The sequence below is a fragment of the Vitis riparia genome, chromosome 12 (assembly GCF_004353265.1).
Source record: "Vitis riparia cultivar Riparia Gloire de Montpellier isolate 1030 chromosome 12, EGFV_Vit.rip_1.0, whole genome shotgun sequence".
Lineage (NCBI taxonomy): Eukaryota > Viridiplantae > Streptophyta > Magnoliopsida > Vitales > Vitaceae > Vitis > Vitis riparia.
The window spans coordinates 20,026,043-20,053,503 of NC_048442.1; the positions used below are offsets into that span (position 1 = coordinate 20,026,043).

At 33.5% G+C, this 27,461-nt stretch overlaps 2 protein-coding genes across 4 annotated transcripts; both read left to right on the top strand.

Annotated features, from left to right (window-relative positions):
- Positions 1-2,162: 2,162 nt before the first annotated feature.
- LOC117926441 (pentatricopeptide repeat-containing protein At3g58590) lies at positions 2,163-5,625 on the top strand. Its single transcript, XM_034845537.1, has one exon. It carries the CDS (start codon positions 2,174-2,176, stop codon positions 4,541-4,543), a length of 2,370 nt encoding a protein of 789 aa, XP_034701428.1. The 5' UTR covers positions 2,163-2,173; the 3' UTR covers positions 4,544-5,625.
- A 14,754-nt stretch (positions 5,626-20,379) lies between these two features.
- LOC117926628 (transcription factor GTE4-like) lies at positions 20,380-26,858 on the top strand. 3 transcript variants are annotated; one of them, XR_004653199.1, is made up of 6 exons: positions 20,380-22,404; positions 22,499-22,544; positions 22,642-22,755; positions 22,914-22,990; positions 26,019-26,092; positions 26,283-26,858. XR_004653199.1 is itself a non-coding variant. In XM_034845798.1 (5 exons), exons 1-4 carry the CDS (start codon positions 20,662-20,664, stop codon positions 22,973-22,975), a joined length of 1,965 nt encoding a protein of 654 aa, XP_034701689.1. In that variant the 5' UTR covers positions 20,380-20,661; the 3' UTR covers positions 22,976-22,990; positions 25,223-25,715. The 3 variants fall into 3 exon arrangements, 2 of the variants coding, with proteins under 2 accessions (XP_034701689.1, XP_034701688.1); XM_034845798.1 differs by lacking the exons at positions 26,019-26,092; positions 26,283-26,858 and adding an exon at positions 25,223-25,715; XM_034845797.1 differs by lacking the exon at positions 26,019-26,092 and having other exon boundaries at positions 20,382-22,404.
- The last annotated feature ends 603 nt before the right edge of the window (positions 26,859-27,461 follow it).

Sequence of the window (27,461 nt, forward strand, 5' to 3'; positions counted from 1 at the left end):
ATTTTGAAGATTATTATATATGAACATATAATATTGTAAGTATAGTTAATGATATGTATTTTCTAGCTATTAAGTTAAAATGGTTAATTTTATTCAGCTCCCTAAGATTTTGGTTAAATGCGTTTTAACTCCTATTTGATATTTCATGAAATACTTCCCTTATTGTTTTTATTTCTAATTTTAAATCACCTCTCATCTCATTCAAAATAAGGGAGGTATTTGATGAAAGTTCAAACATACGAGAGCTAGATGTATTTAGTCAAATCTTAGAAAAGGTGAATTAAATTAACTTCAAGTTAAAATGATATTGGTTGATCTTTATTATTATAAATTATTATTGGATGATCAAACAAAAAAAATTGTTGATGTATTTATGTAATTTAGTGTTTAAAAAAAGCAATTTGCAAAATTTTTATTAAAGTCGTGTCTTGAAAACATGATTTCATTTTTAACATTGAAATCATGTCTTGTAAACTAAACTTGTACCTTGAAAACATAATTTCAATACTTTTAAACTAGAGCTGTGTTTTGAAAAACACAAGTTTGATTTCAAGATATGATTTCCAACAATTATATATTAAAATTGTATCTTCAATGTCTTCAAAACATGATTTTATTAGTTTACATTATTTTACTCTAGAGTCATGACTTGAAGACATGATTCAATACTTTTACATTAAAGTCGTGTTTCCAAGACACAATTTCAATAAAATGCACTAAAATCATGTCTTCAAGACATGATATTCATGTGACGTTTTATTGATTCAATGTGTCATAGATTTGGAAATAGTTTTGAAAGTACTATATTTTGAAAAACATTTTTTTTTTTTATCGTTATAATATTTTAAACAAAAACTTGTACTCTTGTTTGAACTAAAGAACAATCGACAATGATTTTTGACATCCCTCCCTCTAAACCATAGCTTTGAGGAGTCCCCAATTGGTTTTTAAATACAAAGGACGTAATGGACATTGAGGAGTATTGTTTTTTAAATCTTTTAGATAAAATAATTTCTTTAAATACAAGAAAATTTAACTCTTTTTCTTTTCTTTTTAAGAATATGTTTTATATAACCTTTTTATATTCAAACATAAAATTGATGACTATTTATGCTATTTGTAGAAGTAGAAGTTAAAAAGACTGTCCTAAATAATTTTTTGATTTATTTTTCAAAAGCAGTTTAAAAACTATAATTATTTCTTCAAATAAAAATTGCTAAAGTTGTACATAAGGGGAAAATATTAGGCACCCTTTGTTTATATAAATTTTTATATTCATTTTCAAAGAAAATAAAAAATATGTATGAAAACAAGTTTGAATAATATTTTTTTTTATGTTTTTTTTTTAAATGAGTTCAAACTATTTAAAAATTTTGAAAAGGTCAATTTGATCATTATTAAAAATTTTCAAATTTTGTTAAAAATTAAAAATGAAAATATTTTTCTAAAAAATTAAAAATAAAAAAGGAAATAAAATCATATAAATAATATCGTGAGACCAACAATATAAAGAATGAATATTACAAATATGAAAGAAATATTAATATGAATAAAATATAATTTTATTATATAAAATTACGAAAATTTAAAAAAATTATATTTATTATATAAAATTATAATTATTTTTATTTTTATAATTTTATTATAAAAAAATAAAATCAAATAACATTTTAACAAATTTTTGGTTCGTTTGAACATTTTTTTTTAAACCTTTAAAAACTGTTTTTTTTTTTTCTTTTTTAACTTAAAAACAATTTTAAAAAATATGGTCAAACGAGTTAATATTTTTCTTTTATTTTTAAAAATCAGTTAAAATAATTTATACTTATTTTTAAAAAATGATTTTTTTATTTCACTTTATTTTTAAAAAATTGTTATTCAAACAATGTTAAAAATTTTTAAAAATAGTTTTTTTTAAAAAAAAACAAAAAAAAATTTTTAAATCATATAACTCAACAAGCTCTTTATTTTTTAAAAATAGTTTTTATTTTCTTTTTCTTAATCAAAAGCATTTTCGAAAAAGAAAAAATAAAATACGTTTTTATAACCAAATGCCAACTAAGTTATTGTTTATAATGATACAAACACTTTGAAAACTATTTATCATTCACATTTGAAGAAATAAAATAGAAATCATTATTCCAACGAAATTGACAATAGAGATTGGGACCGCATGAGAAAGGCCGCTTCAAGATCCGTACAAATCCTCAACCCCAACGACCCCTATTCGTTTTCCAAATTCTTCTCTTCAATCTCCTTTCGAAACCATGCCTATAATGAAGTCCAAGTCCTCCCTCAGTCCTTGCATGGCCAATTCATGCAGCAACAACGCCTCCTCCTGCTCCTACAAGCATGTAAAAAGGCTCCAACTCTCAAAGAAACCAAGCCTCTCCATGCACTTACCGTCACCATGGCCTCAAATTCAACCCAACCCATCTTTCTTTACAACAATCTCATTTCTCTCTACGTATTGCAGGGCGAGTTATCAACTGCGCGTAAGGTGTTTGGTGAAATGACACAAAGAAACGTGGTATCGTACAATACAATCATTGGTGGTTATAGTTGTAATGGAAGCGTGGAGGAGGCTTGGAATTTGTTTTCTGAGATGAGGCGTTATGGGTTCGAGCCAACCCAGCACACCTTTGCGGGTCTGTTGTCGTGTGCTTCGTTGAAGCTTTCTCAGGGGTTTCAATTGCAGGCACAGATGATAAAGAGTGGATTGTTTCATGCTGATCCTTATGCCGGGACAGCTTTGCTGAGTTTATTTGGGAGGAATGGATGCATAGATGAGGTGGTTTGTGCGTTTGAAGAAATGCCGCAGAAGAACTTGGTAACATGGAATACAGTGATTTCCTTGTTTGGGAATTATGGGTTTTCTGAAGAATCTGTGTTTTTATTTCGTGAGCTTATGAGGACGGGAGCTGGTTTATCTGAATGTTCTTTCATGGGTGTTTTATCTGGATTTGCATCAGAACAAGACTTGGAATTGGGAGAACAAGTACATGATTTGTTAATTAAAAATGGGTTTGATTGTGAAGTTTCGGTTCTCAATTCTCTTATTAATATGTATGTGAAATGCTCCTGCATTCGTTTGGCGGAGAAAATGTTTGAACTGGGATGTGTTCGGGATGTTGTGTCATGGAACACAATGATTGGGGCATTGGCAAAAAGTGAGAGACCGAGCAAAGTGCTAGAGCTTTTCTTGAAAATGTCTGTTGATGGAGTTTTGCCTAATGAGACTACATTTGTTAGTGTTATTAACTCCTGTACAAACTTGCAGATTCTGGTGTTTGGTGAATACATCCATGCCAAAGTAATCAGGAATAAAATTGAATCCAATGTTTTTGTGGGCAGTGCATTGGTTGACTTCTATGCTAAATGTGATAACTTGGAATCTGCACATTGCTGTTTTGATGAGATAGATGAAAAGAATGTGGTTTGTTGGAATGCATTGATTCTGGGTTACTCAAATAAGTGCTTTTCTTCTGTTTCGTTATTGAAAAGAATGCTTCAATTAGGCTATCGCCCAAATGAATCTTCATTTTCAGCTGCTTTGAAGTCATCCTTGGTTTTTGAGCTGCAGCAGCTGCACTGTTTGATAATGAGAATGGGTTATCAGCAAAATGAGTATGTCTCAAGTGCTCTTATCACCTCATATGCCAAAAATGGTATCATATCTGATGCCTTGATCTTTGATGCTGCTTCTAACAAACCACTCCTTGTTGGTCCATCTAATGCCATTGCTGGAGTTTATAACAAAATTGGCCAATACCATAAAACTCAGGACTTGTTTTCTCTACTTGAAGAACCTGACATAGTGTCCTGGAACATTTTGATTGCAGCTTGTGCCAGAAATGGTGATTACAAAGAAGTTTTTGAACTTTTCAAACACATGCAGATGGCTCAAATTTATCCTGACAATTACACTATAGTGAGCCTCTTAAGTGTCTGCACAAAACTTTGTAACCTGGCTTTGGGTAGTTCTATTCATGGATTTATTATAAAGACTGATTTTAAGTTCTGTGACACCTTTGTATTCAATGTCTTAATAGACATGTATGGAAAGTGTGGGTGTATTGAGAGTTCATTGAAAATCTTCAACAAAATTATTGATAGAAACATTATCACATGGACAGCTCTAATCTCAGCCCTAGGAGTTAATGGTTATGCAAATGAGGCATTAAAGCTCTTCAGGGAAATGGAGTCACTTGGGTTTAAGCCAGATGGAGTTGCTCTTGTTGCAGTGTTTTCAGCTTGCAGACATGGTGGCTTGGTGAAAGAAGGAATGGAGTTGTTTTGGCAAATGAAAAAGAGTTACGGGATTGAACCAAACATAGATCATTATCATTGTGTGGTGGATTTACTGGCTAGATGTGGACATCTTCAGGAAGCAGAACAAGTGATTTCTAACATGCCTTTCCCACCAAATGCGCTTATATGGCGTAGTTTCCTTGAAGGCTGCAAGAGATGGAAAACAGCAGAGAATCAAGAATCAGTAGATGTAAACTTGAAATCAGAACAACAATTTCATATTGCTTTGTGACCAGATATTTCTTGCGGGCAGGTTGCCTGAGCATACCAACTTTGGGGGTCCATGTGGTCCTAGGCCCACCTGTTTCCAGATAAAGAGAGAATGCACTTATAATAATATATTCTGAGGCAGTTTGATGATGATGGTGACAGAGCAGAGATATGATTCCAAGGATGTATTTCTTTTCCTCTTTCTCTGTTTTTGATGTCAGGCAGAACTTTCAAGTGCATCTTCACTCTTGGTTTTTTAGAGGGCTAACCATCATGTGTGGTGAAATGGAAGTAACCAATCATAGCCTATCTAGGTTCCATTCTTGTCTTTGGGGGATCAATATCCATGCAACCTTGCCTTTGAAAGTCTGCAACCTCTTGCTACCAAAGCAAATCTCACCAGGCCTTATGTCACCTTTATTCAATTCACAGAGTCACAAGCTGAGCCTGGGCCTCCCTGAGGCTCAAGCTAAAAGTGTGTCCCTGGTCTGACCCTGAGCCACCAGGGGTGCAGTGGATCTTACACATACTATGGAGGTGTCCATGTCACTCTTGCTTGCCTTGAAGAGTCATTTCAGGCCACATGGGAGCCATCACATTATCATCCTCCAACCATATCATCTCAGCACATGGTGTGTGTGTATCTTTTGGCCTATAAGGTTCATTGTATCAAGAATGTTTCTGAAGGCTTAGGGGAATCCTTCATGTTTGGAACTTGGAAGAAGTGATTGAAAGAAGTTATGAAGAAAGATTTGGGTGCAGCATTTGAAAGAAGTATGAGACAGATGACTATTGGCAACAGCTTTCTCTCTCTCTTGCAAATAGAAATTGAAAAGAGATTTGTATTTATTCAATAGATAATTGTTAAAATCAAAAGTTAAATGTTTCCATTTACTTTTTGAATCGGATGTTGTGGATACACAAACTAAGGAGAATTATATTCTTTGAATTATCTTGCCATCAGGCACAAGCAATGCACAAGAAAATTGATAGAGCATTCACTGATTCATTACATCCTTGATGTAAAAGCTTTATGTTAATGAGATGTGATTAACATCTATTTGTTGTATAGAATCTGTTGGGAAGTAGAATGAAATTTTCATATTCGACACATTGATAATCTTACTGTTTGGAATATGATTCATGAGAATTTATTTGTTCCTCACTCCCTTAATACTTAAGTTTTTGGCTTTGAAGTTCTACTACAATACCACTATTCTAATCCATTTCTGCCTCCTTTTGCACATATTGTGGCCTTGCCTGAGAATGAATAGAAAGTTGTTTTATGGTACTTCTATTTTGATTTTGACCTTATTTTTAAGTTGCTTCTGATTTTTCTCTTTCTCCCTTAATGTTGTTGAAGCATTGAACCTAGCAAAGTGACCTAGAAATTACTGGAAATTTTACCTCTTAGGATTTCCTTCATTTTCTAATGATGTTGATAGAGTAGTCTTTGGTGCTTCTGCAGGTATGTGGAATGCCTGAGTGAAGTTGCTACATGCATGTAAGGTTGGTTCTGCATTTCTGAGGATGGTATGAATCGTTCCATTTTCATCAAATTTGTTTTTTTTCAACTTCATTTTTTAGCTAGGTTCTCTCCTGGGTCTAGTTGACTTCCCAATAAATGTTGAATCGGCTAAAAGGCTTAGGAATTGCAAATGTAAATTTCAAGAATAACTGCTGCAGGACATGTAATGTAGGGAGAAAAAAATTCAACTCCATCTGCTGCAAACATAGAAAAATCCAGCCAGTGCAGACAAGGAGAAAACTGATGTTCTTCCTATATTATTATTATAATTATCATTAGGATTATTACTTTTAAAAGCACATGGATACATCATTCAGATCAGTTAGTTTAGCATTAAGGTTCATCTTTTGACGTGGATATTGATAAGATCAATAGTAAACTTTGACTCTTCAGAGTTTAAATATTCCTGACTTTCAATGAACAGAAATGGTCATATTTAGTAGTTCTTATCTAATATCATGACCCTGTACTGCTGCTAATTAGTTGTCGTTGACACAGATATCTGTTTAAGGATCCTCCACCTCTATTATTTAATGCAGGTTAAAGCTGATTGGATGAGAAAATTCACAGGAATCAGAATACCAAGATAGGATTCATTTTGTTATTTCTTTATTCCTTAGGGTCATATGAAAGTGACTCTGAATATTCCATTCAGGACGGTCATCTTGTGCGTGGCGAATCGGTATGAAAGGAAACATGAGTGGACAAAAGAAAATCATAAGAAATTCTACTACATGTGTTGATGTTTTTATGAGGATCAGTCGTTTTGTGTAGACATGATTCATATGGATCACTTCCCCTTAAATTTAATGTCTCGCCACCGTCCAAGTATGTCGATTAAAACAAAAGATGACTAGATATGGGAGTTGGGAGAGAGAGAAAATGGGAATGATTGGGAGTCATTTTATGTTTAAACACCATTTTTTGTCGAACACAACACTCTGCCTTGGAAGTATTTGTTTGATTCTATTATTATATGGTTAAAAGACATAAGCTTTGAGAGAAGACAAAGCATAATTCAGAGTCATGTTATCTCCACTAGCATTGATCACTCATACTTGCATTTAGTTGTATAATTTTAATTCGTATATTCCTTGCAGCTTGAGCTATATATTGGAACCTAGTTTGGTCACTAGTTCATCAACCTTTGCATGCATGGCCAACCATACTGGAGTGCGAGTGTTGATACTGTTCTTGGTAGTCTTCTCAACCTTCTTCATGAGTTTGCAGGCGCGCATCCGCATGCAGATGAGGATTGACAGCCAAATTCTTTTACGTGACTTAGGCTACGATGAGTCTAAACTAAAGCATCTTCAGCGGATGTCAACACTGGATGCAGGAGCCAATAGAGTGTCACCTGGAGGACCAGATCCTCAGCATCACTCAAAACCACCAGCACTGCCTTAGATATTGCCCTATTGACTATTGAGGGTATTTGGTTGCAGATGTATCTCCCTTCTTCTTCTTTTTTCTTTTTCTTTTTTTCCTTTTTTTCTTTTTTTCTTTTTATCATTTTTCTCCTTGTGTATCAAGCCCAGCCCAGCCCACTGTGCAAGCTTGGTTTTCGCTTGAAGGTGGGGGGGCCTATCATGTTGTAATAGAAGAACCTTTTTTTTTGGCATAAGAATTTTATCATTTGTCTTCTTTGTTCACCTTCTTTACCGGGTATCATGTAGGTTAGATCTCTCTCTCTCCTTCCTGGGAGAAGTGAAATCTCTTTAACAGTTTCCATGCATGCTTCATAGTTGAGATCTTGGTGTCACTTATAGTTTTTCTTCTTAGCAGTTCTCCCGATGCCATATTAGTTACTTGATGAGAGGGAGAGAAAAGAAGACGTAGATTTCCAAATAATGTCCAAACTCAATTGTTCTAAAATTATTTTCCTGCATCTTCTTGGGAAGAGAGGAAGCTAATGGATTAGACAAAGAGTACATTTGATGTCTATTACTCCATCGCCTCTGATTCAGATTAACCAAAGAATTATCCCATAATTGCATCCTATTTCACTATAAACAGATGTTTATTCAGTCAACTAATTTGGTTTTAGAGGAACTCAAAGTTGGGATATGTTGGTCTGACGTATTGTTGGTCCATCCCCTGATAAGATAAAGTACTTTTGATTTAAGTTAGTCGTTTAAGATGGTATAAGAGCTTTGGTTTCTTGAGATTTAAGTTCTGCATGACCTCCAAAAGAACATAAGCCATATAAGTAAATTGAAATTCTTTTCACAATTCAACACTCAAAGAACTTGTCAACCACCATAGCTTTAGTTATAAGACTTCTTAAAGTCGAACATTCTTAAAGGACGTACGTGGAGTCGCAGATATATGGTAATTGGTGAGATTTAATTTGGTATTATCGGAAACTTTGTTGTGGATAAGATTTTGATTAAGGCCTTCATTGCTGGATCCAAGATGCTAATAATAAATTAATGTTGCATTCACTCTTCAGGTTAGAATTCATTTTCTTACTCTTAAATGTAATAGCTGGCAAAGAGCCACTCGTGCAAGGCCATTGGGTTGGAAAAGTAGCTTAATTATATAGGAGATTCATAGGAAATCTGACATATTTGCTGATGTTTTAATATTGAATGGATGCAGATTAAAGGCTGGCTCCAAAATCCAAATCATTGTAAGTTTTATCCACTCGTTTTTTAAAATTATCCTATTCCTGAAGTGGAGTACTCTCCAAATGTAACGAAAGAGTGAAAGAGGTGTACATCCAAGGACCACTCTAATGAAGAATATGCACAATTTATCTCATTTGAAGTGATGGGAAATCCATAAAATTGCGGATAATTCCACATCAGAGAGGACAATGAGAATGTGTCAGAAGAATTTGTCTCCTTCTGAGGCTTGCATTGCCATATACATCAGAAACAAAAGCATCAATTAGGACAAAACAGCAAATGCAAGTGTGATGTTCATACCACTGACACTTGATTAGTCGTCTTCCTCCTCTATTTGTCCTATCTATGCAATAAAATAAGACTTACCAGATGAATTTGTTCGTAATTAGTAATTTTCATTCTTCTCAGATGGCTTTGGTTTATGGCCTGGTTCTTGGATGGTCTTATCCTGTGTAAATAGTCAACTTTAAGGATTTTGAGATGAGGATATAGCTGCAAAACTGCTGGGAATGATCTGGAAAGGACCAAAGAATGAACTTGGGAAGAAGAAAAACCATGCATGCAACTTAAGTAACAAGGAATATTTAAGTGTCCTATAAACTTAAAGCCATGTTGATATGAGTATATAGCTGCAAAACTGTTGGAAATGATCTGGAAAGGGACCAAAGAATGAACGTGGGAAGAAGAAAAGCCATGCATGCACCTTAAGAAAAGGGGGATGTTTAAGTGTCCTATAAACATCCAAAAGAGCTTAAGATGTTATGGGAGTAATTTGAAACTTGTCTATACTCTTCAGGAATCCAGTAATGATTCACAAGCTAACTGAAACATAGATGATAAATTTGTTTCATCTGTTCTGATAAAAAGGTTACAATTAAACAGTGAACTTTAGGAACACTAAAAGATCAATTTTATTGCAATGCTGCTGGTAGGTATTGTAGTTTATTAACAAGGGACCAATCCTTTGGCCCCAGAGTTAGGTCTCCACACAAACAAGTTACATATCATTGCTCGTGGCATGTTTCCATTTTGCCTTTTTTTCTGTTGCATTTATACACAAGTTCACCCAATTAACTTTCCCACAACATGAACCTCTCGGTAGAAAGCATATCTATACAGGACCACATAAGGTGGAGCTTCCTCTTTTTCACTTATAAAAGAAGCAACTTTGAATCGTGAAAGAGGAGTAGCTTTCAATTGTTGAAAGTAGATACAAGATCCATGGAAATTTAAAATTTAATCCGCCACTGCATTATAGAGTGTTCTTATATTAAATATTGCTTTAGCCAACATAAAATCTTCCATTAGGCTTCGAAAAACAGATGATATAATTAAGCTTTTCCAGAGAGAATTCCCATTTCTCTTGTATAATTGGCTACCACATACAACTGTCCAAAAAAAAAAGAAAACAGTGGTTGGGAATTTTACTCTTACTTTTATAATAAATACTACAAAGAGAATTGATAGTGCTTTGAGGTTGAAAGGTCTGCTGTTCATTTGCAACTGCTCTGAAGGTGATGATTGGCCAACTGTGAAAGAACAACTAAAAATTAGGAGATTTTGGTATAAGGTTTCCACATTGGTTTTTTACTATACTGTGTCAACTGGTTATGATGACTAGAATTTGAACAAGGACAGGGTCTTGTCACCTAACAGCTTCCACGAGAAACATGCATATGAGCCTAGTTTGTTTTTCCTGGAAAATCTCCAAGTACTGACAATTTATTATCACATATTAGCACACATGATCAAATTGCTTTTCCTGTGGATTCAGGGTAATTGGAGTTGGGGACTAGGGCAAGTTCCAAGCAATAAATGCAGCATAACAGATTAAATAATAGAATGAATATAATACAGTTGAACCAAATTATATCATTCAAAGTATTTAGGATTTCCTCTGAAAGGCACACTCACATGAATACAACAGTTTTACCAAAAGTTCTGTAGTTTTTGGCTCAAAATATTGAAGTATTTCAAGGTTGTTTTTGTGTAGAAAGATAGGAAGTTTTGTCAATATAGTCAGAAATATGAAGTTCTATTAAAAAATTCTCCAAGCATGCATGGACAGTAATGGTAAAGAATATACAGAGGAGTTTTTGAAGGACAAGGACTGAAATCTGATCAGATTTAGTGTGGCATGCATCGTCCTTTTTATACCTTTTGACGCGGATCAGAAGATATGATTAAGGCCTTTATCAATCTGTGTCTTGTTCATCTATGCAGATTCGCTCCACTTCTATCATGACAGGCAACCGAAAGCAAAGGTTAATTAGATAATCAAATTATTAACTAGCATGAGTCCAGACAAAAGAAAAAAACCAAGACCATTAATTAGGATATGCTTGTTTATATATCTAATTTGTTGCAGACTCATCCAAGATCCCACGAGGGTTATGCCTGGTGAATCATTAAGGAAATATAGAATATGAAAAGGAAAAACAAAAAGCATATGCATCACATATCAACTTTGGCATTACTTACACTGTTTGTGTCAATGATTCTTTGTGCTTCTGCTAAATGTGAATCTCTTCTTAAGTGGGTAGTTTATAATTTAAATCCTGGTGTTCAAAGGCAGCAAATAAAGACAAATAGATGATCACTAGATAGTTCCATTGAGTAAATAACTAAAGACTGGGCTACAACACCCCCACTAACAATTTGGCACCTGGGGTTGATTGGAGGACTTATGTCTGTATCGAATTTTGTTTATGTATCATTCTCTTGAACTTTTTCATGAAACTCAAATATAATCTGCAAACCAGCCATTGCTCCTCCACTTGATGGGTAGGAGGATGGACTCCACCATATTATATGGACTAGAAGACAGCCTGCCATGAAGCCTATTTGTCTGTTTATGGAATCAGACAAAATTTGCATGCATCTTCTCTCCACTAGCACTACCTTTTGTTCCCATTCATGTCATTCTATAAATAGAAGGCTTGTTATAATTCAACATACTACATTCTTCTTTTCACAGCTCAAGCTTCTAGTTTCCACCTAGCAGCAATTCTGGTTTCTCATCCATCACTGAATGGCTAGCTCAAATGCTGTACGGATGTGGATACTGTTCTTGGTTGTATGCCCAGTGCTATTCAAGGGCTCCCATGGGCGTATTCTTCATGGCCCCCCAGTGATGAAGAAGAATATTAACAGCCGGCTTATTTTGCTGGAGTTAGGCTATGATCTTGCCAAACTTAATTCTATCAATGTAGGAACGACAGGAGGTGTAGGGTCTGATAGAGTCTCACCTGGAGGGCCAGACCCTCAGCATAACTCTCATGACCCACCAACAGCTCCGTAGCTGCTGATCATCAAGCAGGTTTTGTTTGATTGCAGGAGTATTACTACTAGTTCTGCCTTATTTTTTTCCTGGTTTTGAGTTGATATGCAAGTACGGTAATTCAAAGGAACATGCATGTCTTTCTGCATGTTTTCTGGATAAAAACTTCTATCTGTACTTCTCAATAAAGACCCTGCAACTAAATAAATCAATCCCATGTGTGTAAGGAATGAGATGAGATTGAAATTGTGGTTTCAAAAGCAATGAAATGTCATCTTTAACTCCTGTCTTTCTTCTCTGATAATCTATTCTACAGCATGCACTTCCTTTCTGCTAGTTTCTCTAAATCCAGGCTATAAATTGGCAAAAGTTCAGCTCAGAATCCTTGTTACAATCCATGTATGTTTCAATGGATATTAGTTGCAAATGGGTCACTTTGTTTTGATCCTTGACACTTAATCAATTAGGGATCTCTTACAAATATAACAACATAATAAAAATCTTTTCCTTCCATTTATGATCTTTTGAATATATTCCTCTAAAAAATGATGCATAGGATACTTACAAGAAACCAATATCATTTTATAACATAGCACTAGAGCATCAATCCAATCTATGAATGGTTATCTTTTCCTCAGTGTCTATTAAAATCGAACCAATTACCTAACCCATGTAAAGCTCAGGTTGTATAGAGAGATGAGTATAATTTACAAAGTAAGAGAGGAGGAAAAAACAAATGCTTGGTCTCTGAATTTCTAAAAAACATTTGATCATTTTATAAATGTTGACACATTAAACAATGAGTAACCTTATCAACAGTGAAAAAGATGACCATTGTAACAAGGCATAAAACACATTAAATACAATAACATACCAACACTATTTTTACTTTTAATTTACCATTTATTCTATTTGCCTCTAAAAGAATTATTTATCATATAAAGCCAATAGGCAAAAATAAAATTTCGTATGAGTTCAAATTATATATGTTAGAACTGATAGTATTTGTTTTCAATTTATATTGTATAAAAATCATCTTAATAATAGAGATTATTAATAAATAAACATGTTCTAATTTTCTTATAATTTTAAAATATGTTTATAACTTTTAAATTTATCATAAAAAATATGCTTATTAAAAGTTATTATAGGTCGTACTACTATATGTGATAAACTGATGGATCTCAATCACTAGATAGTGGACACTCTTATTAAACTTTAGGACTCGTTATAAGGTAACTTATTGTCATGTTAGTATTTGTTTTGTTTAATGGCATATAAAGTCTTTTGGCTTAAAGATGTTACTATATTTTATATTTGATTATATAGTTTTGATATTGTCAATAGTAGATATTTAATAATGAGTTGCATGGGTATAAATTGACTTTATAAATGATATATAAAAATTAGTGGATGTTTTATAAAAGATTCATTAAATATTCAAGATTGTTTCACCTATAAATTAGATTAAAATACCAATTGAATATACCGAGTGGGATAAGCTGACTCAACCCAATAACTTAGAAATGAGAGGAAGCGTGCAGTTTTTAGGAGTATTAAAACTATCCAGAAATTGATACCATTAAAAAAATGTGTTCTCTCTCTCTCTCTCTAAAGTCATGTCTCTTCCTATAAAAACCAAAAAGAAAACTATGCTTCATTCTAGAACAGAAGTTCTCTCTTGAATTTTTTTTTTTTCCTATTTCTTTGTGAAAATAAGAGTCAAGACACTTGTGTGTTGAAAAAAAGAGTGGTTTTCATATTTGTAATTTCATTCATAATTTGGAATAAAAAAAATTGGTCATTAAAACAACCAATCGAGATTCTTAGATATCTAAGAAGATAACTCAAAACTTTTTTTTTTCATCAATGTATTTACATATTTAATAGAATGGTTAATATATAAGTAGCTACTCACTTTTATATATTTGTATTTTTGAGTGAAATTGTAATTTATTTTAAATGTAATTATAATTACCAATTTATTTAGAATAAACTTACTAGAAATATAGCAATCTCACAAAGGCCCATGCCACATATCCTCACTATAGTTATGGAGATGAGGTAATTAAATTTGAAATATGAAAAGTTTCATAATATATAAATAAGTTGCAACTACTTTATTCATTTACTTTAAGAGTTAAAATATTGTAAATATACAATAAATTGTAAAGTTATAAGCAATTATAAGTTTAAAATAAAGTATTAGATTATAATAAATAAAAAAAATTGTAAAGATACTAATGAATTATAAAATTAAAAAAATTAGAAATTCACAAATAAATTGTAAAATTATAAAAGTTATAAATTTACAATAAATTGTAAAATTACAAATAAAAATTATAAAGTTACCAGTAAATTATGAAGTTGCAAAAATTGTAAATTCATAAATAAATTATAATGTTATACTAGGTGTAAAGTCACCAATATATAAATTTTGTAAATATTATAAAAGCCCACAAAATATCCTAATTTATTGTTATGTCAATAAATAGATGGAACTACATCATAATATTTTTAAGTTATCCCACATACTCATAGTTAAAAAACTTGTAGTCCCATGGACAAGTAAATATTAATTAATTTTGTATAACATCCGAATGACTTCAACTGATTTCCATATGAGGTTTTCATGCTACAGTGGAACCTCACTTGGGCACCTAGCTAAAGTAAAGTAACTCTTAGTATGTGTCTAACATTTAGTGTCCATTCACGTATATATATATATATATATATATATATATATATATATATATATATATATATATATATATCAGGAGAAGGCACTCATGCCATATTGGACCAACCATAATCTTTGGGCTTACAGTGGAAATATATATATTTATCTCTGATCTGCAGATCACCTGGGATAAGTTAACAAAACCCCAGAACCACGTAAGGGAAGAATATATTCTTTCAATCTTCCTTTTTCAGTGTGGTTGGCATTTTTATTTCAATATACATCCATTAATTTTTGGTTAGATTCGAAAATTTTTCTTACTACTTTCCTGCAAACCAAACAACTTAATGCATCATAAAACTTTAAAAGGACACGGCCCCGGCCAGCATTAAAAGGGCCTGGTTGGGTGGTTAGGGGGGCATTTATATATATACATCCCAACTGGCTGACAATAAATCTATAAAAGTAAACTTTGACCCTTCAGAATCTAAATGGTCACAACTGCCATTTTCCTCTTAACCCATGTATAGCCTTTAACAAAGAGAACAACAAAAGAGAGGTTGGATAAAACAAACTAAAGTGAATCGAAATCCTATGTAATTTGCATTTTCTTTTTCTTGGCACGTGGGTATGTTCTGAACCAGGTTCAGATGTTCATAGCTAGGCACCGGAAAACCTCAAAAAATTGTTGAAAGAATTGTGTTAAGGAGAATACTGTTATGTGAAGCAAACATAAAGAGAAGCAGAAAAGAAAAATAAAATAATAAATAAGGAAAAAAAATACTTCTATTTGAATGAAAGTTATATCAACTAAGTGTCCTATTCTTAATGAAGGGGTATAAATCTTCATATTAAATTCTTCAATGATAAACCAAAAGCTACTATTGGTAATAGTATGATAATTTACAAATTTGTTAGCAAATTATAACACTTCCTTGCTATCAAAATGGTATACAAAACATATATCTGGTTAAGAGCTTATTAGAAAATAACCATATGGGAAATATTTTTTGTTTTATTTTAAGGAAAAAGAATACAATATTTTTAATAAACTATAGCTAAACCTTTATTCATGGGACAAAAATTGGATGAGTAAGAACAAAAGTACAACATGCTAACATCTTTATTAGAATAATCTCCTTATATAGAGATATGATGGTATTTTCTTGCTTAATTTAGCATAAATATCTTTGAATTGAATATGGGCTTCTTGAATGTCATGGTTGGTAATGACTATAAAAATGTCAATTAGATCATTACTTAAATTTTCATATTGAATTTGAACTAATTTCTCTTCTAAAACATGTGTGTAGAAAAGAACTTCACTGAAATGTATTTGACTATTACCTTTAACATCTTTTCATTGAATATGTGCAATACATACAACTTGGTATTCATGTAATGTTATTATATTGTCTTTGATAGAAGATGGTTTATATGATTTTCGAATAAGTATGTAAATGAGACAAGTTTGGGTCATCTTAGTAATGGTACTAACAGGCTTGAGCCGCCCTTTGCTAAGCCAAACATGTCTTGCTTGAAATTTTTGGACAAACTGAGTTAGGCTTTAGGTCAATAGGCCGAATTTACATCCCTAGCCACAACTATTATTTGTTTTTATTGATTTTCATGGTATTGTAGTATTACCACAAATAAATACATACCCTATTTGATATTGAGTTTTATAAGGATGTGAAAGATAATGGTAATTAATCTATGTATCCAAGCAACTACAATTTTAATCCTCTTAAATAAAATATTAAACCCATACTTGTCACTTTAAGAAGATGTCACAAAACATATTGGACATCATTCTAAGTTTTCAAGTTGATGTAGAATTGTATTCTATTAGAAAATTGACAAACAACCTAATATGTAGTTGTATAAGTTTATAGGATAAATTAGGTCACCAATTGTATTTGAAATGAATAAAATAAGTTATCTTCAATTTAAGTGAACGAGCATCCATGAAGGAACTTAGAGCTCTTCAAGAGTTCCAACAAGATTTAAATCATCAATCTATACTATAATAATTATGAGCCAGATTTTAAAAAAAATTAAAAACACATGGATAAATTACATTATTTACATTATTTATCCAAGTCACCAATCAATGTTCATCTAGACTAGTTTTAAAAGAAAATGACAACAGAATTGTGTTGCTTTCAAATTTTGCCCAAATAATAAGTTCATATTTTGTTAAAAGTTGAATCTTAATTTGGAAGAATTTTACGTGGTATTCAAAATTTTAATATTTTTAGTGTAGTTTGATGTGTAAAACATATTTTCGATCCAAGTGAACATTTTAATTAGAGTATCATTCATTTTATTATTAGCACTTTATATGTTGTTGATAAATACATAATCAAAATTTAAGTGAATAGTTTAGTTTACAAAATTTAACTTAGTACTTTTTAAGTAAGTGAATATGAACTATAATACTTAAGTTGAGGTGAAATTTTATATATAAAATGTAACTATAGTCAAGTGAACATTTTGATTTTGAAAACTTAATAGGTAGTTCTTTGTAAATGACAATTGTAAGTAAGCCCACATAAAAAATTTTAATTGAGAATTTAAATTTAAATGTAAACACTCTAATTTGAGGGAACTTAACCTAATAGTTATTTACAAATGAAATTTAACCAATTATAGTTTCAAGTGTGAATATTTTAATTGAGAACTCAACCTTTTAAGTCCATCATAAATTATAAGCCAATTATAGATAAATCTGGATGAATATTCTAGTTGAGAACTTAACCCTACTTAAGTTATTTGTAAATTAATGAAACTAAATCTTAGTTAAGTTCAGGTAAATATTTTGATTGAAAACCTAATCTTAATTAAGTTCTTCACAAATAGAATTTAACCATAGCTAAGTCCAGGTGAATATTTTAATTGAAAATTTGACTCTAATTAAGTTATTTATAAATGAAACTCAATCATATTTGAGTTTAAATAAATATTTTGATAGAGAACTAACCAATAATATTGAAATCAACATAATTTTCTCTACACGAAATTCATTGTTTACCATCATTTGACCTTATCATTTTTTCTTTCCACAACATTTTCATAGCTAATAGTAAAGAGTTCCTTTTTCTTGGTTTGCAATGGTAAAATGAGGTTTTTAGATTTATTTATCATGGAAGAAAAAGAAAAAAATAAAATGAAGAAAAAAAATAATGTTGATTATTTGAATCTCTTAACTCATTCTTATGGTCATTAATTAAGAGCTAAGGAGAGAATAGCGAGAGCTTAACTTTCTTTGTTGAAAGAAACAAAGAAAAAGAAAAAAAAAAAAAAAGGGTAAGATGAAAATGGAGGGAAAACTTGAGTTATGGAAAATAAGGGGTATTTTTGTGCTATGAGGGTCATATTTTATGCTTTTGAAGGGTATGGGTTACTTTACAAATATATGTGTAATTTCAACCATCTTAACCAAATAACCATAGTGGAGATGGGGTCTTTTCCTTTTGAGAACCTAAATAGGTTCTCTAAAGCTTTCACTAATATCTAAATAGGGTGTATGGCCTATTCATGCTAGCTCACTATATATAGTTTGAGTTGAAAAATCAATTTAGGAGGCAAGTTCTTTGTCTCACACAAAAAAATCCTAAAGCTTTCACCGATATCCAAGTGGGGTGTATGACCTATTTATGCTAGCTCACTATATATAGTTTGAGTTGAAAAATCAATTTAGGGGGTAAGTTCTTTGTCTCACACAAAAAATCTTGATCAAAGAGCTTCTTTATTTTTTCCTTTGCTCATGCACTCTACGGGGGATTGTTGGAAGACTGCATATGTAAATTGTTCATCTAAATCCCATATTAGAAAAGGAGAACTTTATGTGGCATATATTATAGTCCACTACCTATCCTAATAGGCTTGTGAAGAAGTAAGTGGAAGGCTAAGAGCAACTTCGGACCAAGCCCACCTAAAGGGATTTTGAGAGGCTCATCTAGAAACCATTTAACATGACACATTATTCATGTTCATCTCATGTGGAGGGGACCCTCTTCCTACATTGATTAGAATCACATTTTACATTTTTAAAACTTTGTTCACTTTAAAATGAGTTAAACCACACTTTATTTTCTACAAATCATTGACCACATTTGACTCCACTCTAATTGTCCAACGTATAAACTTAATACTTAAAGTTTTAATCAGCTAATTATTTAACCCTTTATTGGCTTAATCAATTAGTTGTTCAATTTGTTAAGGTTAATGCTATAAGGAATTAGCTTATGAGACGCATGAATGTATTACCAATTTCTTACAATCTGATCTAAACCTTTAAGTAGGAAACTATTCATTACATAAATGAACTATTTCTATTATTATAAATATACAATTCAATATTTCTTATGATCTAGGCACAATGCATGTAGATCAAATGGAATTGAATTACAAATCGACTAATTCTATTTAGGGATGCATTTTGAACTCATACATCATGAATATCTACTATTTGAGATTATTTGAATCATTCAGCTAATTGATTGCTCTTGTCATGCCTTGCATCATGTTATCTACCTAATTAAGCTCTACCCAAAGTTTTTTTTTTCTCAAGTTTTAGAGTTTCTCCCATATCTCATTCTCTCTTAGAATAGTGAGGTATTGGTGAATATATTTCCTAATCATATCTAAGTGTATGTGTGATACAACTAGTGCAATCTTCTTATTCCAAATAATTGGTTAATTCCCATAGATGTGAATGATCTAGATTTAGATTCATTAATTCATATCAACTAATGGACTCGATAAGTTGGATTTGTTGAAATCTGGATATGATCTAATTAGATTTTATCATAGCTTTGATTGTTTGGAAGCACCATGTATTGAAAAATGATAGGAAATCCATCAAAGGATAGAGATGATAAATTGCTATCATTATCATGACTAAGGCGTGTAAAGAACTCCACTAAATTCACAAAAATAAATTTAAACATTAAAAATATACTCTATCTTGTAAGAGATCGAATATCATGTATCAAAGTAATAATGAAACATCATGAAACTTTAAGATTCTATTAATTGCACCAATAACCATTTTTGGATTTCTTTCCATAACCAAAGCTTTAAAGAAGTTTCACATTCACCTACGACAGTATAATCTTTACCCATAATTTATCTTTATTAAAAAATACACAATTGTCGTCTGTCATGAAACAATAAAAACATTTGTCTTATTTTATTGAATCATTAGATTAGGTTTAAGTTTGCCTTCATCCTAAGGAATTTATGAGATTATGTGCTTCTAAATTTGCGAAAATCATTAATATAGCTTAAATTAATGTCACATAAGTTTAATGACATGACTAAGCTCCAAATAAATAGTATTACAAACAAGCGTGTGATTTATGTTAATTTTTATGATTTATTTTTTATAATGAAAACAACATGAGAAATTTGGATCCCAACTCATGGAATATTCCAACCAAGAAACACGAAGTGGAATCAACTACCCTCCAGCTTGTTACTTAGCGGTCGACCATCTCACGCGCCGTGTTAACGCGCTGGGGACTTGTCAGACCGTAAGAATCGAAATCCCCACCATACAGCCAATCTCAGCCGTCAAAGAGAGAATATATGAATTCCCTGCTTTGTGAATGCGTCGTGTAGAACACGCTCCACTTCCACCGGAATCGAGAGCATATGGAAAAGAAACTTGGCCTTCACGTCTTCCTAGCGCACCAAAACTCTGCGGTTCTTTTTAAGTCATTGGGAGCCGTACAGTTTGTAAGATAAGGGGATTAGATTTAGAGAGAGAAAGTTCTGGAGAGAGAGTAGGTGAGGATTGGGTTTGGTCTTCGAAACCCTACTTTTGGCTGGAAGCCCTAGCGTTTGTTTCTCGAGAAAATCCTGATCGTTGATTTTCTCGCGAAATTTAGGGTTTTTCTTAAAATTTTTTGGGATTCTTTGTCGATTCTTTGTGCGTATTGGAACTCTAGCTCGAATCGATCTGTGTTGTGGGAAGAATCGGTGAGGATCGGGTTAGGGTTTCGGAGTTACATGTATGGCTTCGGGCCCTATAGTCGGTGGTGGTGGCGGTGGCGGAGGTGATGGTTCTCGAGAGAAGAAAAGATGGCAAGAAAGCAAGGTCTATACCAGAAAAGCCTTCAAGGGTCCCAAGGCTACTGCTCCACCCACCCCCACCGACACAGCCACCACCGCCGCGCTCGCCACAGCCACAGCCACAGCCACGGCCACCACCACAGCCCCAAACAACAGCGATAACAACAGCACCCCTCAACAGCCCGTTCAAGCCGTAGCTTCCGAACACGCGAACTCGTCTCAGCAACCGCGCGAGATCAACGCAGAAACTGCGGTGTCGGACGATTCGTCGAGCCTCAGCCGGGCACATCTCGCAGAGCCCAGTTCCATTGAGGCTCCTCCGGCTGGAAACGGGGCCGTTAAACCTGGTATTTCGAGATTGGAAAATCGAATAAAGATCAATCTGGCGACAAGGTCGAAGCAAGAGACGCGGGAGCTTCGAAGGAAGCTGCAGACTGAGCTTGATTTGGTTAGGTCTTTAGTGAAGAAGATTGAAGCCAAGGATGTGTTGGGAAGTGAGGGCGGTGTTGTTGATGATAGTGTGGCGAAGAGAGTTAGTTCGGAAGTGGCATCGGTGAATGAGTCTAGACCTTTACAACAGTCAAGACCTTTGCAACAATCGAGGTCTTTCCCACAGGCGAAATCTTTGTCACTGTCGAGGCCTTTGCACCAGCTAAGTATATCTGTCATAGAGAATAGTCAGGGTGGGAGTGATGTCGTGGAGAAAGAGAAGAGAACACCCAAGGCAAATCAGTTTTATCGGACTTCAGAGTTTCTTCTTGGTAAAGAGAAGTTCCCCACCGAGAGTAACAAGAAGACGAAATTGAATGGAAAGAAGCACGGGGGAGTAGAACCAGGATATGGGTCTGCAATGAACAAGTGTTTTAAGAATTGTGGTGCTTTGCTTGAGAGGTTGATGAAGCACAAACATGGTTGGGTTTTTAATAGCCCAGTTGATGTAAAAGGTCTTGGTTTGCATGACTATTTTAGTATTATCACGGATCCAATGGATTTAGGTACTGTGAAATCTAGGTTGAACAAGAATTGGTACAAGTCACCGAGAGAGTTTGCAGAGGATGTAAGACTTACTTTTCGCAATGCTATGACATATAATCCGAAAGGGCAAGATGTTCATGTAATGGCAGAGGTGTTATCAAAGATATTCGAGGACAAATGGGCAGCCATAGAGGCTGAGTATAGTCGGGAATTGAGGCTTGGATATGAATATGAAATGGGTCTTCCTACACCTACATCAAGGAAACTACCTGCCCCACCACCAATGTTGCCCTCACATGAAATGAGAAGGGTGTTGGATAGATCGGAATCAATGACATATGCAGTTGACCCCAAAATTAAACCCATGAATTATACTCCATTAGTCAGGACTCCTTCTTTGAAGAAGCCCAAGGCCAAGGATCCCAATAAAAGGGACATGACTTTTGAGGAGAAGCAGAAACTCAGCACAAACCTTCAGAATTTACCTTCAGAAAAGTTGGACAATATTGTACATATTATCAAAAGGAATAATTCGGCCCTCTGCCAAGACAATGATGAAATTGAAGTGGACATTGATAGCGTTGATGCAGAGACTCTATGGGAGTTGGACAGGTATGTTACGAATTACAAAAAGAGTCTGAGCAAGAACAAGAGAAAAGCTGAACTTGCTCAGGCCAGAGCAGAAGCTGCCCGGAAAATCCAGGAAAGGGTAAGATTTGAGTTTATATTTTCCAATCCAATATATATATTTTTTCATGCTGAATCACTAGGGTCTTAATGTATCATTCATTGTATTTTTTCAGAATCCTGTCCCAGTTGTGACAGAGGCAGCAAGAGAAACTAATATAGGTAAAAACTCTTATACCATGCAAATTGGTTAATCTCTTTTGGTGATAGCCTGATGTTTTTTAATATGATCAATTGATTGTGTTCTGCATGCAAACAGATGAAAGGAATATTTCCTCCTCATCTCCAGTACAAGGAGAAAAGCAAGGAGAGAATGTAAGTGGTTCGAGTAGTTCAAGCAGCTCTGACAGCGACTCTGGATCCTCTTCAAGTGGTAATGTGATAAATTTCTTACTTGCTGATAGAGAATCATGTTGTCCATCTTATATTGTTGGGTCCTGTAGTAATGACAATTTAATGTATGTTCAAATGAAGTTTGGGTTTTCTTTTCTCATCTCTGTGTATTATTCTTGTCTCTGTGTATCATTTCAGACTCCGATAGCGAAACTTCGTCAGCTGATGGATCTGATGCTAGGCCTTCACCTAGGACTTGATTGTATTCAGTTAAGGTATGACCATGTACTTATTGGAGAATTTTGATGCAAAGTTTGTATGGTTTTTCCTTCCTATTTCTGCCCTTGAACTTGATTTCTTCACAAACTATCCTTTATTATGTGGAAAGCAAGGTCTATAAACAGCCTGATAGCATGTTTTTGTGAGACAATAATGGGCTGTAGGCATAGATATAATGCCCACAAGCCTGCTTTCATATTTGGGTTTTTGATCAATGCTTTGCACTAACGGTGGATTTGATTGATCTAGTTCAGCTTCCAGGGGCGTTAAACATATATATATATATATATAAAGAAAAAAATCTATCTATAATTAGAAGGTTGGAGTGATAATTTATTTGAAGTTCAGGGTTCTGTTCCCCTAATTTTGACCCTTAATCTCTATTTTAGATGACTCAGATAGGCTCCTCTCCTTAACTAAAATTTAATGGAAGGGTCTATTATTTCTTGTTTTCTACATATTCTATACATTTGGTGTAAAAGGAGGGACTAATATTATGATGGTTACATTTAGTTGAATAATTGTGTACCAAATACCATATTGTTCTAGTAACTTTGATATATGAACTCAAGCAAGTATTTCTGAAAATTTGAACAGTAAAAATTTCTGATATGTTCGGTGGTAAAAAGTTATTGAGATAGGATATTTTGATCTTATTTGATGAGGCTATCTTTTCAAGAGGCTGGTTGAGATATCTTCATTACTGCTGAAATGGCACAAAAATAATGGATGTCTCTTTCACTAAAAAGCAAGATGCACCCTGATAATGCCTACTTGGAGCAAAAGATCAAATTTAGGATCCAATAATGATGGTGAGTTTTAGTTTTCTAGTGCACATGATCTGGCATTTGTAACACCTTTGGATTGTTGGAAGGAAAATTTATATGTGATACGTAAAAGTAAAAAAATAAAAATGAAAATTGCTTCCTTGATTAAGTACCTAGAAGTGCTAATCATGAGATTTATTTTTTTGCTTGTTCTAAGACTGAGTACTGATAGCTTACATGGTTTGGACATGTGGTTATTTTAAAATCTGATGCGTAACGGTGAGTCCTCAGATGGATGGTTTCCCATCATGTGCCAAACATTGGACTACTGTTTAGCCCTTTCTTTTTCTTTTTCTTTTTTCTTTTTTTATTTTGCTACTTCTTTTTTTCCTCTACAGAATTCGTCACATATGGTTAAGGCTTTTAGTGGGAGAATAGGTTTTGCTTTGCTACTTTAGATCTTCCAAGTATAGTTGGAGTGCATAAAAAACCTATGTTGAACTAAACATTAAATTGAATTGTTCAATCAGCAAGCATGTGCTTTGTGGACCAGAGGTGGCTAGTACTATTATCTCTATTGGTTTGATGCAGGAACTAGGTAGAACTGCATCTTGAGTGCATTGGTCATGTTAAATACCAACCCAATCCCAACTCTTAAGGTTGTGGGCTGTGCATTCTAGAATAAGATACTTTTCCTGATCATGTGTTCAGTTAGGTTGTTTGGATTGTTCAAGTTAGATGTGAACAAGGAAGAAAACATTGGGATAAATCGGCGAAATATCGTTGATTTGACGGGTATCGGATGGCCCTAACACGATAAGTGGGGCCAATATCTCCTTCATCCAAAATTTTGGAAAATTTACCTGATTTTCACTGATAAATTGGCAATATACAGATATTTTACCAAAAAATCAGTAATATCACCGATTATTTTGGTGCCACATCAGCACCACATCTTCCCCAATTTTTACAAAAATCCTAATCTAATGACGAGTTGGATCAAGTGATGGGCCTCAGCCCCACTGGCCCACAAGCAACAGGTGATTTTATCAAGGGGCACCATCTTATTAAATAGGCAATTGCTTTCCCCTCTATACATTATTACCTAATGTTACAAATTTTTTTTTGATAAGTTACCTAATGTTACAAATTTATCATACATATATATCAATTTTTACATTAAAACAACTTTAATACATATATTATTGTTTCTTCTATAATTTTCTCGGAGTTTTCCCAAATTTATGATTTTTGAACAATTTTTTTCCTACTGATATTTTGTGTCAGAATATCCACTGATATTTCTTGACATATTCCAATATATCCATAAAACCGAGTTATCAATATATTTGTCAAAACCGATACTTTTATCCTTGGATGAGAACAAATACCCTTTTTTGAGCATATCTTGTCTACTATTCTATTTAGTTTATATAATGCTTTTTTCTTATGAGTCTACAGTTAAGCAGCCTTCTAGAGGGATAAAACAACTGTCAAGAATGTGTTGGCCAAAGTGAAAGGTGAGAAGGTTGGAGAGAATGAAATTAGTCTGCATGAAGAGTCTCAGGTGGAGAACCGGAGATTTTGGAGAATGAGATTCTGAATTGGATAGTTTCAATGTATAGGACAGAATCATTTCCATTTTATGATGAGCTCTAGGGCACCTTTGTAGGAAAACTAGCTTGCTAATGTCTAGTTGTCTTCCCATATCCTTCTAATCTTACCCACCTAACCCCATTTGCACCATAACTCCAATGGGTGAGGAGGAGGAGATTCCTAATGTTTTTTCTTATGTAAAAAGGGTGTAAAATTTTCCCATGTATTCTTGTGGGTGCAGGAGCTGTAATTGTTCATCTTTTTTATATTGTGTTTGTAATGTAAGATTTTCCCCCAAGTCTTCTTCACATTCTGTGATGAAACATTTTGGCGATCAAACTAAACTCCAGTTCTGTCACCTAATAGCTTTAATTGAAGTTGCCAAGTTTGTTAATCATATAATGCAAAGAAGAAGAGAACACTTTGGCGATTTTTCTCATTAGAATAAGGGAAGAAAAAATTTTCCCATATTTTCTTGTGGGTGGCAGGAGCAATGATTGTATATCTTTTTATACTGTGTTTGCTATGTGAAATCCCCCAAGGAAAGTATTTTAGAGGGGTTATTTTCCTCCCATTGTGTGGTGAAAATTGTACCAACCACACTAAACTTCTATTTCATCACCAAACAGCTTTGATTGAAGTATTTTCTTGCTGGTGGCAGGTGCGGTGATGTATATCTTTTTATACTGTGTTTGCCATGATCCCCCCCTCCCCCAAGGAAAGCCTTTTAGACGGGTTATTTTCCTCCCTTTGTGTGGTGAAACATTGTACCAACCACACTAAACTTCTATTTGGTCATCAAACAGCTTTGGTTGAAGTTGCTAGATTTGTTAACCATATAATTCTAAGTAAATTATTAATTATATTTTTTTTGGTTTTTTTAATTTTGTTTATTTGTTTATTTAGTTGTTTTTTGCTTTTGCAGAAGTTAGAAGTTTAGACGACGAATCCACATTTTGTTGTCTGAAGTTTTCAGAGAATGATGAGCACTCACATCTGGTGGTTGTATAGTGGAAAGAGTATCGAGGTCTCCCCCCACTTTGCTGGCAGAGTGCAATTTGTTTCTCATCATTTTATCAACTTTGCAATCATCATCAATGGGTGCCGCCCCATCAAATAGCATTGGGAATTTGTATGATAATGGTAGGATGTAGTGTTGATTAGATACAGTGGGTTGGTTAGTTAATCTCAGCACATGTACATTGCTAACTACTGCTACTCATGTAAGCTGCAGCTGTTTATTGGTCTTGTCTTTGAAGATTCAGGCCCTATTCTTTGCCATCATACACAATATTGTCTGTAATCCTAGTACATGTAGTTATAATCGCTTCACATGAAATATTTTTTACTGAGTAGTGTCAAGTTGCTGAGTTTTGGCTGTTGGGCAGATAAAAAACTGTGGTCTTTGTTAAAGGCAGGATGACATTTAACTCCTGCCCCACCACGGTTACCCAAGCAAATGCTCTTCTGGTGAGCGTAATAAATGGAATCGTTGTTACCATGGTAGGTTTATGAGGTGCATTGGATTATCAAATGATTTGAGTAGGCTTGTATTTTTTTTTTCCTACTTCTTTTGATGTATTACGAAGGCAAAGAATTGTTGCAGGGAATGTTACGACTGGAATCCAGGCATTCATTTGATGGATTGAATGGCTTTTGAGGTCCCTAAACATTATCAGCCTCAGCCATGTCCATGGTTCATAAACGTTTGAGGTACTACACAGAAAAACTAAAAATGAGGTGCCATATATAAAATTATTTTTAAAATATATTTAAAAATATAAAAAATTAGGTGAAGAGGATCTTAAATTTTTAAATATTTTTATTTTATAAAATATTAAAAAATGATTTTCAAAAATTGTTTTTGAAAACACTTTTTAAAGAGGCCCTATAACTCTAAAATCTAAATCCTTGAAATTCCAGTTGGTTTTTTAATGAATTGAATTCTTTAACCAAATTGGAAAACAAATATGAACAATTGTGTTTTACATCTAGTTGGGTTAAAAATTATGTTTTGGTCCATATAAATTTGCTATTTAAACCCAAGACTTAGAGGAAGTATGAAAATTAAGAAGGATATGAATTTTTTATTTTTCTAAAAATG